The 15467-nt window shown below is 37.7% G+C and overlaps 1 protein-coding gene across 1 annotated transcript in view; it reads right to left on the minus strand.

The window, feature by feature from the left end:
- Magi3 (membrane associated guanylate kinase, WW and PDZ domain containing 3) overlaps positions 1-15467 on the minus strand; it is a 253253-nt gene that overhangs the window by 46982 nt on the left and 190804 nt on the right. Inside the window, exon 7 of the mRNA XM_004641696.2 lies at positions 4762-4822. Within this exon, the coding sequence (XP_004641753.1) occupies positions 4762-4822 (61 nt within the window). The remainder of the gene's footprint in view (positions 1-4761; positions 4823-15467) is intronic.

The raw sequence follows: 15467 nt of genomic DNA on the forward strand, positions 1-15467 counted from the left end.
TTGGAGATACAGCTAAGTGCTACTGTTTTTCCTTATAAAGCCTTGGATTTTATCCATTACACACACTCATTCGTTCCATTCCCAGTGACATTTTAAAATTATATTGTTATAGAACAACTTTCTTTTACATTTAATTTCTTCATAAATATACAATAATTAAATTACTATATTAGCACAAAGATTTAATTGGCCCTTATGATTAGGAACACTCACAATGGATTCTTGGAAACCACAGAATTCCAAGGAGGCAAAACAGACAATTATGGGGAGATGAGAGGGAATAGGTAGTCAGCCAGGTGCACCAGAGGGCAACTGTAGTCAGTTAAGTGATAGCTGGGAAAAATGTAACTGTTGTTGGTGTTTTATTTTATTTTATTTTTTAACGTATTGAGTACAGGGTCTATAGGGTCTCACTACACAGATCGGACTTGTAGTGATCCTCCTGTTTTTCAGCCTCTCAAGCACTGGGATTACAAGCATGCGCCACCACGCTCAGTCTCAGTCACTGCCTCAGCATACCCCGGGAGTGGGGCCGGTGCAGCATGCTGGGGATGAAACTCCATTCCCTGCATCTGCGTAAGCAGGTGCTTTAATCCGCTGAGCTATCTGGCCATCCCTGTTGTTGCTGTTTTTTTTTTTTTAAGTTTAAAACCATGACTAGGTCAAGTACAGAAGTATATTCTAGCACTCTATAGTACAAATATATTTCAGACAAATGTTTCCAAGTAAAATCTACTTCAAGGAAAAATGGATTAGTCAACACCAAGCATTAAGCAACAAATTCTGAGAATTTCAGGATATGATTGTATCATATGGGGGCCGAGGAGATGGCTCAGCAGAATAAGCACTTGCCTGGCAAGCACTAAGGGCCTGAGTTCAATCCCCAGTTCCGCCAAAACAAACAAACAAAAACCCCCTAGATTTATATCATATGCTGAATATTACAAAACCTACAAATAAGTAGTCACTCAAATCGAATATTTACTGTGTCATTTAGTGGTAATGGTGGAGAAAAAGGCAGAAAGGACAATAACAACCCTTACAGCTAGGAATGGGAGCTTTCTCTGTCATTTAGGCTTCTACTACAGATTAATTTCACAACAAATGTGGCTAGCTTCAAATATAGCCAGGTCCACTTGACATTCTTTTGGAGGGGCACCTTCTCCATTGAATTTTAACTGTTTAATTCTCTGAAAATAAAAATGTTAAGTGCCAGTTAAATAGATACTGACATTTTATTCTCAAGGAAAACAACAACTAAAAACTGACACTCAGAAAAGAAGAAACCTGTTTGGAAAGAACCTTGGCTCCCTTTAAAGTCCTCAGCTAGGATGACTCATGCTTCCACCCAGGCATTAGAACATAAGAAGTCATAACTTGTATTTACATCCTTCCTAATGTGTGGGAGGAGACAGCAGAGTATGGAAATGCATAATCCTTTTCCTGAAAATTCTTTGACAAAAGAATATGATTTAGTGAAGGAAATAATTCCATCTGTTACTAAATTAAAATGTTACTCTCCGAAGTAAAACAAGTAAAAAGTGAAAATGCTCTCCTTTTCATTTAGTTACTTACATTCTCAAATGTTAAGCTGTAAAAGATTGTTTACTGTATATAATCAGCCCTGGAGTGAGAGATCCTCTGCAAGACAGCATCTCCAAAAGTAAGGAGTACTTACAGGTTTACCAGAAAAGCTAACCAAGGACACCAAGAAAACACACTTAAAAATGTGATTGATTTAGGGTGCCACCTGTATTACAATTTTGTGTTTAATATCTAGATTTTAAAAATTTATCTTAACAAATTCATGAAGAATTTGAGGTATGAAACTAGATATATACTTTTCTCACCTAAGCATATTGAGGCCTTTAATAAAATACCATCAAGATAACATTTCTAAATATACAAGCATTTTTATAAAAGGCCTACCATTAAATTCCTGAACAGTTTTAGTTTCAAAATTAACCAATCCATTTCAGAATCTCAGCCACTAAAATAAATATTCACAAAGAAAAACTGCCTTTGCAGTTGGTGTTACTACTTCGAGGCTCTTGCCAAAAGCACTCATTGCGCCATCTGGTCTGACAAACTAAGAGCGCCAAGGAGTAGCCATTCAAGTAACAGCTTTTTTATCTCCACCAGTAAACTCGCTGCAGATTACTACAGTTGAAATTCAGATCGTAGCTAATCTGGGAATCAAGCCACACTTCACAGCTCAGCTGACTCCATACTAATGTGTATGTTGAGTACAGTCTGCTCTTCCTTAATCTAATAAATTATCCCCTGTAAATGAGCTTGTTCTGGGAACAGTCCTACAAAATCACAGTGCTGCTGTTGTTCGTGCTTTTAATTCAGGCCATGTCATGTGACTCTGACAACTGGGAGCAGGTCCCTCCAGGATTTGTCCAAAAGGTGCTTCAATATTGTATCTTTGCTTAATGGGAATCAGATTATTCAGCTCAAGATTTAACAACAGGCAAATGACTTTCACCTCTTGACCACATATTCAAATTTACTTGGAATGGGTAATAATGAGAATCATTATCTCAGAAATGTTCCGCAGTGTCAATGGCACATAATAGTGGACTGAAATCCGGTTTAAAATAGGCTAAAATACAAGAGGAAGAAAAAAAATCCCAGAAAACCTTTTCAGTTGACCTCCAACAATTTCTCTGACTTGAAAAACAGTGCCTTAGGAAAAAATTAACAATAGAGCTGCTACATATTGTACTTTACACATTCATTTCATCAGTATCAGCAACATATTAAATAATACAATGGAAATAAAATTACCACAGCCTTTCAAAGCAACCAAAACATGGAAACTATTAAGTTATATACCTAAGGGTCAATCTAATTGAATGGCTTCCTTATATACACTGGAGTTTAACAAGTTAATCCAAAAATCTCTTTAACCACAGTGACTCATATTAGACACTTAATCTTAGGAATAGTTACCATGAAATAGCATTGGTTTATGACATAAGTACTCAAAAACTAATAAACAATTATTTTTACTATTTTTATTTTTTTGCAGTACCGGGGATCGAACTTGGGACCTTGCACTTGCCAGCAGGTGCTTATGCTGCTGAGCTATATCCCTGGCTCTGTAATAAACAATTACAAAAGTAGAAGATTACTATGTTTGCTATTTTTCTAAATAATAACATCATTTTGACTTTGCTATGTCTTTAATAGCAATGTTTTTAATATAATCTTTTGTGTATCAAAACACTGGTACCCTAGTCTCCTGAGATCAAAACCCTGTCTGCAGATCTGGAAAGCAGGGAATTCCAACGGTTGTTGACAATGTAACAATTGGAGAAAGAAAAAAAAAAAAAGCAGGTGTGACACTGGCCTAGTTTTTCTCTGGCTAACACAAAACAGGTGTTTGGTCTTTTCTGACATATATTTATACTTAAATTTAACCATAACAGTTGCTTAAGAAGCAACTTTATCCACCCCCATACTAAATTTTCCTTGATTAACTCTTTAAAAAAGAACATATCTTCAATTAATTTTCTTTCTCTCCTCCTCTCCCTTTCTTCCCTTTTTTTGGTGAGACAGGGTCTTTGCTGTACTGTTCTGGCTGATTTTGAACTCATGACTGTAGCCCAGGATGGCACTGAATTTGTGGTAATCCTCATGCCTCAATTTCCCATGTGCTGAGATTACAGATGCATATCACCACACCTGGCTTTGAGAATATTCCTTTAATTTCCTATTTCAAAATCTCATGCTTTTAAAGTCCTTTATACGTTACACTGGTGGTACTGACAGCAACCTCAAGAATTTACCTGTCTGGGGAGATAGCTCAGCGGTTTAAGTGCCGACTGGCAAGCACAAGGTCCCGAGTTTGATCTCCAGTACAAAAAAAAAAAAAAAAAAAAAAAATTTTAATAGCACTAAAGCTGCTCTAAACTTTGAAAATATTCTTAGGGCTGGCCAGATAGCTCAGTGGACTAAAGGGCCTGCTCAGGCAGACACAGGGACCTGGGTTTGATCCCTGGCACCACAAGCTGTGCTGGCCCCCACCCCCGGGGCATGCTGAGACAGCAATTAAGACTGGTGTGGTGGGACATGCCTGTAATCCCAGCATTTGGGAGGCTGAAAACAGGAGGATCACTACGAGTCCAATCTGTGTAGTGAGACCCTGTAGAGCCTGTACTAACCACATTAAAAAAAGTTCACCTATACAAGAACTGGTCATGGTGATGCAAATCTGTTAATCCTAGCACTTGGGAGGCTGAGGCAGGAGGATTGCCACAAGATTTAGGCCAGCCTTAACTATATATATAGTAAAATCCTGTCTCAGAAGAAGAAAAAAGAAAAAAAAGAGTTCACTTATCCAGTGTCCGTGACAGTTTTCCATCTACTGCCTTTCTCCTGAAAAACTACAATAACGAGGATACTGTCTCGAGCCACTACTACCCGAGGCAGCTATTCTCTACTTTATTTGAGAGGGGGTCTTGCTATGTTACTCTGGGCTCAAGCAGCGCTCCCACCTCAGCTTCCTATGTAGCTGGACTACAGGGGGTGCCAAGCTCCTCTCTTTGTGTTCCATGTTTAGAAATGTTAAGGGCAGCTTTTGAGAAATTCAAAGGCAGTAAAGTAGCTGTCCGCTGCCTGTACCTTCTCTTTTCCCTGTTTGAAAACTTCTCAAGCTGGGTGACAGAAGCACACAAGTGCCATATTCAGGATTCTCCAACACCACACTCAAGGAAAAGCTCTGGGAGAGCACAACTGAGGCAAGAAACTTACTCAACGTAGTATGTGCCATACTGAGGATCCTCAATTTTCTCCCAGCCATAAGGAAGCTCTGTAAATAAAGAAAATTTAGTGAACCACCAGATTGAAAAGCAACAAAAAAGAATTCATTAATGAGAAATTTGTTTTATTACACAAATACTTGAGAGTCAGAAAGCCAAAGCTCATTTTCAAATGACAAATGCAGTTAAGTCTGAGTGACTTCTTCAAGAAGCAAGGCTTATCTAAGTAGGTAATTAGAATCCTAAAACAAAAGCTGACATTAAACTAAAAAGTGTTTATCTGAATCTTGAGACATAAAATACTACTATTAAACATCATTATAAATATTTTAAAGAAGTTTGGTAATACTGACATGAGACCCATTTAATCTGCAGTCCAATATAAGAAGCAGCTACTTGTTAGGTTTTCCCGATTATTCATAATCATTTCTCTTATTACAATCTGACCTGTTTCTCAAAGGAAGGCCCAGCCTTGCATTTTTACCATTTCAAGCAGACAATGTGAATTTGTTTAAAACCCAAGGAAGTACCTATTTTTCTTTACCTCAGCCTAACCCCAGCATCTGCAAGAAAACTGCTTTAATGATCACAGTGCTTTGTGTAATGTGCATGTATGCAATGTGTATTAATGTTAATAAAGAAATATCTCACATAACATTATCATAAATTATTCCAATAACTGAATAAGAAAATATAACAAGAAAAGCCTTAAGTAGTTGAATTTAAAATAGATGAAAAATAGTTCTAGCCTTTCCAATATAAACTGACTTTATCAAGAAAGAATTCTGTTTTCCTTCCTCTGACTGCATTCCTTGAAAGGTTCGGGTTTATGAAGAGCCCTCTTATTAGTCAGACATGGACTGAACCGGCAGGAATGTTCCAGCGGGTGGCTGTAGTGCTATCAATTATCTGTGAATTGAGCAAGAAGGAACATGATAAAAACCTACAGATGTACACACTACGATGTCCTATACTTTTATTTTCAGTTCCTTCACAATGCTTCTGCTGTGCTGAAACCATACACAAATGAAGTATGCTGGACAGCAAACAGATTTACAATAGATGGAAAGACTTCACTAACTTTCTATCTTTGAGCCTTAGTTGTGACAAGCTAACTTTTTAAAGTCAGAATTCCACTATAATGAAATTGTCAAGCTACCAAAACTGTTTTGCTCTAATATAACCATTATCCTTCATTCAGAATAACAGAAAACAGATGACTGGCCTCTTCAAACTTCTGAATTATCCTCATTTCCTTTCTCCAGCCCTTCTGCTTTTGCATTTATGTGTGTGTATTAATTAGTTGCTGATTTCACTCCTTGATAAATTTATGTGGGTTCCTTTTGAACGACCTGGTTAAAATGTCTGAGATGGAAAAGACAAAAATAGTGGAACTACGAACACTGAAATATGTGACAACAACCAACAAAAACCTAAGATACACTTCAGTTCACTTCAATTATCTGTAGCTACAAAGCAAAAGACTATCAGCTAACTAGGTATAATTTTTTTGACCAAGTAACTGTTACAACAATAAAGATATATTTTGGATTATATCTATAAAAGGGCACAATAACAATGTTACCAAACATTTTCATTATTGATCCTCTACAAAGAAATTTTTTATTATACTTTTTCTTTAAACAGCATAGGAACTGAAGGTGCTAAGGAAGGACAGCCTGTACAGCCAGGCCACAATTTATCTATGCTTTTCTTTAGGGAGGGTTGCAGAAGTGAAGGAACCACAGAGATACCTGAAACAGTATATTTAATTTTTGAAACAGTTGTAATATTTTCTAAAAAGGACTAATAATAAGGATAAAAGATCAACATAAATATATTTTAGAGTTCAGATGAAGTTCATTTAGCATTACAGGTAACATTAAAAGCAATTAGCAACTAATACATTAGGTACAACTCTTCTATGGGACAGCCAACAAATGTGGCAATTTATCACATGAGTTACTTTTAGTAATTTTAAACCTCACTGCTGATATTATTAACAGTGTTTTGTGGGGTACATTAATGCAGAAAAATAAGTAGTTTATTATTTGCCCTTTTTAAGTGCAGTTAATAAAGAATAAAATACTTAGCAATTTTATAAACTACGTTTGTATGTGGAGATCCAATTCATTTGCTCATTTCCTTCCTTCCTGTATTTTCTCCCTTTTCTTTCTTCCTTGTTTCCTATGCAGAAATGAAAGTTAGAAACTCAACACAGGTCTTCACTTCAAAGAGCTCTTAGTCCATATAGGAAGAAAGAAGAGACAAAGGACAAGATAAAGATAAACTTTCTGCAGTGAAGAATGATATCAGCTGTCTGTGAAGGCATATTATGGGAATATCAAGGCCAACAGAAATGTGTTCACTGTTATTTATTTCTGAGATAAGACAGAGCTACACTAACCCAACCATCTTTTCCTGTGTTAGAAGCTGAACATTCACCAAAAACATTGATTCAAAAGGCAAAACTATTAGGAAAACTGGGCCTGGCATTTTCATAATTACAAAAAATTTGACACGTCTTATAATCCAGTCTCAAATTACAACAATCATAGAGTGCCAGGTTAAGAAATTTTATTTTTACTTTGATGATGACAGAATTGAATAAGATGGACTGGAACATAATTAAATTTATATATAAAAAGATTATGAGAATCAGTAATAGAGGTGAAACAGAAGGAGAATAGAAGGTATACAAGTAAAGCATTAATAGACTAGATAGGAAACTATACAGATTGTACTTATGGAAGTGGTAGTAAGAATGGTGCGATGGAACGGCATTAACAACCAACAAGGAAAAGTGCTATGATTTAGTGACAGCTATGGGGGTTAAGGGAAGAAAGAGGGAGGGAGGCTAAGACCATTTCCAGGTATTTTGCATTTGTGGAATAAAGTGAGGGGTTTTTGTTTTTTGTATTTTAGGGATGGATCTAGAGGGTGTTCAGAGTCTCACTACTAGATCAGACGCTAGTGATCCGCCTGTCTACAGCCTCCCAAGAGCTGGGATTGCAGGCTCATGCCACCACGTCCGGTCTCAACTGCTCTCTCAGCATGTCCTGGGGGAAGGGCCGGCCCAGCAGCCCTGGGGATTGAACCCCCGGCCCCTGTGCCTACTTGCAGGCACTTTTAATCAGCTGAGCTATTTGGCTGGCCCTCGTTTGTGAAATAAAAATGATATATAATCCAATAGTTATTGAATAGCCAATATGAAAATGGCTGTGGAAGTAAAAAATGAATTAACTAGGATTTGAGGAAGTTAGAAAATAAGCAATACATCAAAAGTGCCTAGTGTACTGCCAAGCTCCAGGTGCACTCAACAATGGCAGATGGGGGCAGGGGGTTGGTGCATGCCTATAATCCCAGCACTCAGGAGGCTGAAGCAGGAGGATTTTCCACGAGCAAGAGGCCAGCTTGGGCTACACAAATGAATTCAAGGCCAGTCTGCAGTGCACAGCAAGATCCTGTCTAAAAAAAAAGGACATGATCAATACTAACAAATGTTTTATATCAGGTCTTTGGTTAACTATAGAAAGTCCTGGAAAGTTAGGGGCAAAGGTACGAATATTGCTGTCACCGAACAGTAAAACAGAAGGTTGAATCTTTAAGAAGAGATGACTTTAAAAAAAAAACAAAAACTTAGTTGTAAAAAACACTGTGTAGAAATTATGGGAATATCAAGGCCAAGAGAAATGTGTTCACTGTTATTTATTTCTGAGATAAGACAGAGCTACACTAACCCAACCATCTTTTCCTGTGTTAGAAGCTGAACATTCACCAAAAACATTGATTCAAAAGGCAAAACTATTTTTGGCATATCAAGCAGCTGGCTGGTTCTACGCCCATGAATTTATCCTCCTTTGTTTTCTCTTCCCAAAATAGGATTTTTCTTATTTAAATGTATGAATCACAATTGCTTTCTAATAGTGGAGCTCTATTCAGCTGGTAATTTTCTTTGATCATTCTTTAAACTCCAAAATGACATCAACATTCAATACACTTATAAGCTGCCTTTAGTAAAAACTTAACCTTCTTTCATGGTAAGAGAAATGGGATGAATTGAGAGTAGAATGGATTCCTGATGCTGTATTTTTAAAATAACTACTTAAACCAAAACACTAATTATTTTATCTGGGTGGAAAATAAATATGTAAAAAAAAAGAAAATAAATATGTATATCAGTTAAACCATCAGATACAGTATAAAGACACAATTAGGTTCTGAACATCCAAAGACTAGGAAATAAAGAACAAACTTTAGAACTTGAAAGGTCTTCCTAGAAGAGCTCTAATTAGTTTGATGGAAGACAAACTATAAAATTCTTTAAAATAAATAAATAAGGGCTGAGGAGATAGCTCAGTGGTTTAAGCACCTGCCTGGCAAGCACAAGGTCCTGAGTTTGATCTCTGGTACCAGAAAATAAATTTAAAAAATAAATAAATAAAATTATTTATTTTAAATACTGTCTTTTCAGCATCGACTCCCCAAACTGTACAGACTTAAATATTTGCTTTTCAGCAAAGCACAAGAAGAATACCACCAGAAGTCATTTACAGTCTGTCCTGCAAACAGGTCACTCTGTGTCTCCAGTTAAGGGGAGACAAGTGCAGAGAACACAGTAAAGGCCACATAAAACAAAACGGCTCAAGGTCCCACCTGAGGGTTCCCCAACAGATCAAGTACTGGCAACTGAGAAAGGTGTACCCAGCTGTGGGCAGGGCGAGCCTTTATGGAGGGAGGGCTACTGCTGAGGTAAGACTAGGGCCTGCCCAAGACCTACTGAGAAAGGAGGCTGATCCTAGAACATATATGCAGAACGGTTCTCAGAGCCTGTGTGTGGACTTCTCACAAGAACTAGAGCAGGTTTCTCACTCATGACTTGGGTGTGACATCAGTGTAGGAAATACGAACAAGACAGTGGCCGTCAGAAGACTGCTACGTGCTTCCTCGCCACAGCCACTCTACAGTGACAGCAAACCTTTCAGGGACAAGGCCAAACTGCAATCCAGGACCCATTTACTTACCCAAAAGTTCCAACCCTGCAATTAAACCTGCATACTGAGATTTTAGTTTAGAAAAAAACAACTTAGGGTCGGCCAACCAGCTCGGCAGATTAAAGTACCTGCAAACAGGCGCAGGGGTCAGGGGTTCAATCCCTGCCGTGCTGGCCATGCCCCTGGGAAGTGCTGAGATGGCCACTGAGACTGGGCCTGGTGGCACGCACCTGTAATCCCAGCTCTTGGGAGGCTGTAAACAGGCAGATCACTGAGAGTGAGCTAGCAGTGAGACTCTGAACACCCTGTAGACCCTCCCTTAAAATACAAAAAAGAAAAAGAAAGAAAGAAAGAAAAAAGCTTCATATATTAACATCTTTTGTCTTAAAAGAAAAACAATGTCATAGGATCTCCATGGCATTTTTATTTTTCCTCCCTTTTTACTTCGCCCACACTCCCTCTGCAGAAACAATTTTTTCCCTAACCCTTCTGCTTTTTTCCTACCATTAATAAATGTGAAGACTTGCCAGTGTTTATGCTTCATTCAATTCCTGGGATATTATTTGGGATAGAAAGACCTAGAAATCATTTGTAGGAAAAGACTTCAGCACTCCAGAAATCTGGTAATATTGTTAGAATATTGAATGCAATTTTGCTTATTTTATCTTAAGAAAGATATAACTATGATCATATTATGTATCATTCACTTTGAGAATAAAGGGGAACCCTATTAATAATTATGCTAGCATAACAGGAATAAGTGTGTTAGTTCTAGGCAGGGGCATACGCTCATTCCCATTCTTGAAATTCCACTGAAGAGAAAAGATAGGCGAAACAAAGGCCAGCCAGATAGCTCAGAGGATTAGAGCACCTGCTCAGGCAGACGCAGGGGCTGGGGGGGTGGGAGTGGGGGTATGGAGATGGGAGAGGTCGGGGAGGTTGCTGGGGGGTGGGGTTCGATCCCCAGCCTGCCGTGCCAGCCCCACACCTGGGGTGTGCTGAAACAACGACAGACTGGGTGTGGTGGTGTGCCCCTGTAATCCCAGTGCTTGGGAGGCTGAAAAACAGGAAGGATCACTACAAGTCCGATCTGTGTAGTGAGACCCTACAGATCCTGTACTAAATACATTTAAAAAATAAAATAAAATAAAACAGCAACAACAGTTACATTTTTCCCAGCTATCACTTAACTGACTACAGTTGCCCTCTGGTGCACCTGGCTGACTACCTATTCCCTCTCATCTCCCTACAGAGGTACTAAAAAAAAAAAAAAAAAAAAAAAAAGATAGGAGGAACATTTCCAGGTTCCCAGAGCCCCCTCAATTCCTTCCTTAAGGAAAAAGAACATCTCCTCTGACTGGTGCAGGACTCTAGACTCGCTGTTTCACTTGCCTGCCTGCCTGCAAAGGTGCATTCTGGTCTTTCCTCTACAAAACCTGCATCCTAGGAGATGCAGGGATTGAAAATGTAGCTCTGCTCCCATAGGGGTAAAGTATGAGGAAGTCTACACTGATGCAAGGCTAAAGCCACACTCACTCATCACTGGCATTCTGACCTTACCTTGTTTGTCATCTGTGTCTTCTCTCCTGACCACAGACTAGTAAATGAAGACCAGTTTATTATTTATTGCTCCTCCCCAAACTGTACAGACTTAAAAAACATATCCAAGAAAGGTGAACCAATCAATCTGGAGGACAGAATAAATGCTTTTTCTCTTTTTCTCCTCTCCCTCCTTTTCGTCTTGCCTTATTTTCTCCTTTTTTCTTTTTCCTAACATTTAAGACTCTACTAAAGGGATTTGCACAGGTAAATACAACAGGGTCATTGTTCTTAAACTGTTTCCACCTACAGTACAACTGATCCACTAGAGTTAAGTCATGTGGGCGCAGAGAACACCTGCTTCAGATATGGAAGAGAATGAGGAGGCTACAGAGAAATTAGACTTTAGATGTGAGTTTGTAAGAATAATTGGTATGAGCCAGTAGGCACAGGGAAAAAAGTTGGCTCCTGGCTGAAGAAACTGCCACAGGACGAAGGCAAAGAAAAGATTATGTCAGTTATGTCACAAAAGTTATCTGAAAAGCACTTACAGCATATGGCTCAACTATAAAAAGAATCTTTAATACTTTACCAAGGAGTCTAAGAGTTTATTTTACTGACAATACAGAGCAAATGGAGAGATAGTATAGAAAGATATTCTAGAAAAATTAAATTTAGCAGTGTTAGGCTAAACGTCTCCCAGGTTTTCTGATTGTATAGCCTTCTCAGTTTAAAAAAAAAAAAAAAAAAAAGTGAACATGGCCAAGTATGGTGCACACCTATAATCCCAGCACTCAGGAGGCTGATCAGAAGGACTGTCGTGAATTCATGGCCATCCTAGACTACACAGCGAGACCCTATCTCAAATAACTAAAAAAGAAAAAAATATACATATACCCTTAAGATATATATTTACTCATGAACATGATACAAAAATGTAAACACTAACCCTCAAGATACATATTTACTCATGGATATATAAATATACATACTATACACTAATATCTATCTATCTATTTATCTATCTGTATTAGCATATGCAAAACCAGATATTTAAAAAGGAGATAACCAAATAATTGTCAGCATTTATCTCAGTGTAATTAAAAAATTGTCAATATAATCATTTTCTTTTTTTTTTTGCTGGTACCAGGGATTGAACTCAGGACCTTGTGCTTGCCAGGCAAGTGCTTATTCTACTGAGCTATCTCCCAGCCCCTAAGCTGAGAAGGATTTTTTTTTTTTTTTGGAGGCTCAGGCTGCCTTAAGGACAGGTCTGGTAAGGCATGTAGAGCTGGGGATCAAACCGCAATATCCTGCTCCTGACTGCATTTGCATGAGCAGGCGCTTAAACGACTGAGCTAACCTGCAGGTCCCCTGCAATTTTTTTTTAAATTTAATTTTTTAATATTTATTTATTTTGGCGGAACTGGGGATTGAACCCAGGCCCTATTAGCTTGGGCAGTATCTTTGCAGAAATTTTTAAATCAACATTTCTAGTCTGTGTGGGTTAACTGAAAAACTATCATGCCACTTAACTCCGCACAAGTAAACTGCAAAATTCCGGGTGCCCTGGACAGACAAAGCTCAAGGGCCTCACACTCATGCTTCTTGACCTCTTCAGTCACTGGTGGTGTATGGAGCCGTCTACATACAGGACGAGGGTGACTACCATGATCACTCTGTGCATGAAATAGGACTGAAGCTTAGTTTATATACATGTCCTCTATATTAGGAAAAATAAGTTCTAACATCTTCTTTTTGAATGCCAATAGACAGTTTGAGTACCGTCACTCTGGAGACCCTCAGCACAAGGGGCAGAAGTAACTACAGGAAGAAAGATCAAGAATAATCCAGGTGTGTGGCAATTAGAAAAATGTAAAGGAAGATACAACATAAAGAGAAAAGTATGGAAAAAGCATGGGCAGAGAGGCTGGACAGATAGACTGTTATGCTAATAACCAAATGCAGGCTGGGAGGCAGTTCAGTAGTAGCCTGTTTGCCTACTATATGCAAGGTCCTGGATGTGATTTTCAGCACTGGAAAAAAGAAACAAATGTCACAAAATGTTAAATATACTCTCTCAGTGGTGGGCACGTATGTGCACTATAAAATTCTTTCAGTTTTTATATAAATTTATATATATGTATAAACTTTAATAATAATATATTGGCAAAACTTGAAAGAGAAAAGGCAATGGGGCTTACAAATTATAAAGGGAAAAACAGAGAAATAGAAATGAAACATGCTTGCAAGGATTTTGGCCCAGACGATTATGAGGATGGTATATGTAACAGAAGAGGTACAGGAATGGCATTAGGAAAAAGATGCCACACTGAGTTTTAGATATGCTTACGTGGGGCATGGGGAATACAGCTCAGTAGAACACTGGCCCGGCATGTGCAAGGCCCTGGAGGTCAGACATTAAGGACCCCCCGAAAAAAGTATCTTTGAAGGACAAACAAAAACAAAGCCTCTAAAGCAAAAGGAAATACAGAAATGTAATTCAGATTAGAAGCTCATACTAGAAATTTAGATAAAGATTTTTTTTTAGTAAACTGATAGGTAAAATGATGAGCATAAGTACTTTCTACAAAGGAAAATAAGAAAAGGCAGAAACTGAACTAAAACAACGAGAGGGCAGGAAAAGGAACGGAGTCCACCAAAACAGACTGCCCTGTGAGACCAACAGCAGGTTAGTCACGCTGGGAAGCACTATACAGTCTATGTGCCTTCACAACGGCTAATTTCATCACAAGAAAGAACTTTTCACTGCAAGTCTTACAGATAAGAGAAGTATAACATAAAAATCATTTTTAAGTCATTTTGAGTTGTGATTTACACATAATAAAACGTGGAGATCTAAAGTGTTCTTTTAGTGATTAACTAATGTAACTGTTCAATTACAAAAAAAAAAAAAAAAAAGATAAAAAAAGGAAGGGGGGTATGGCAACTGCATCTACCTCAAACAAGAGGAAAGAAATACCCATTATTCCAGAGTATCATTTCAGTTTAGCCCACTGCCCTTCTCGCCTCTTATTTCCCACTTCTCATAACCATAAAGAATATGGTCTGTTCTCAGGTTTTACATAATGGATAGTTAGTGCCTATTCTGTTTCAGGCTTTATTTATTCAACTTGTTTCTGAGAGTCACCCGTGTTGATGTTGAGAGTTTTTTCTTTTTATTGGTGAGTAGTATTTCATGATATAAATTGTTTAGTCTGTTGAGGGATATTCATGATGTTTAATTGTCATTAAAATATCTAAGACAAAACAATTAACTTAGACTAAAAATCTTACCTACATCCAGGTTTGAGCCACTTTGACTAAAACTGCCAAGATCATTTCTGTAAAGACTTTTTGGAGACAAGTTTTCATTTTTGAAACAGTACCTTATATGAAACTGACAAAAGTTCTCCAAAATGTTTGCACAGCTTTTCATCCTCTTCAACAATAAGATTCTAATTGCTCTAAAAATCTCACCAATCTTTGATTTTGTCAGTGTACTGACTGTAGTCCTTCTAGAGGATGAGGATGGTATTCTTAATCCTTCTAATGAAAATGACTTGGGCTGGAGGTATAGCTTAGTGGTAGAAGCACTTGCTGGGCAGTGCAAGGTCCAGAGTTTATTCCAGATACCCCAAAACAACAAAAAAAGAATTTTGAACAATGTTGCCATGAATATTTGCATACAAGTCTTTGTGTGGACCTATGTTTTTATTCCTGTTGGTTGGCTAGAGAGTGAAATTATTAGATCATTTGATAACTCCATATTTAACTTTTTAGGAAACTACCAAACTGTTTTCTAAATCAGGTATGCCATTTTCCTTTCTGCACAGCAATGCATAAAGAACATTGTTTAATCTCTACCCTCACCCACATTAGTTACTTAAAATACAAAAGTCATTCTACTGGTTGTAAAGTGGTCTCTTCTTATGGTCTTACTGTATAAACCAGCTGAATGATCATAAATTTTTAGTATGTTTTTATGTGACTTTGGGCAATTTGTAAAATGTCTTTTTTTTAAATATTTTGCTTATTTTGAAACATGATTATCTTATTACTAAGTGGTAAAATGCTTCCTTATAAGATTCTAAACATAATTCTCTTGTTAAATATTCATTACAAAAACTGTAACTTGGCCTTTAATTCCTTAAAAAAAAAAAAT

This window comes from Octodon degus, unplaced genomic scaffold (assembly GCF_000260255.1).
Source record: "Octodon degus isolate 3935 unplaced genomic scaffold, OctDeg1.0 scaffold00140, whole genome shotgun sequence".
Classification (NCBI taxonomy): domain Eukaryota; kingdom Metazoa; phylum Chordata; class Mammalia; order Rodentia; family Octodontidae; genus Octodon; species Octodon degus.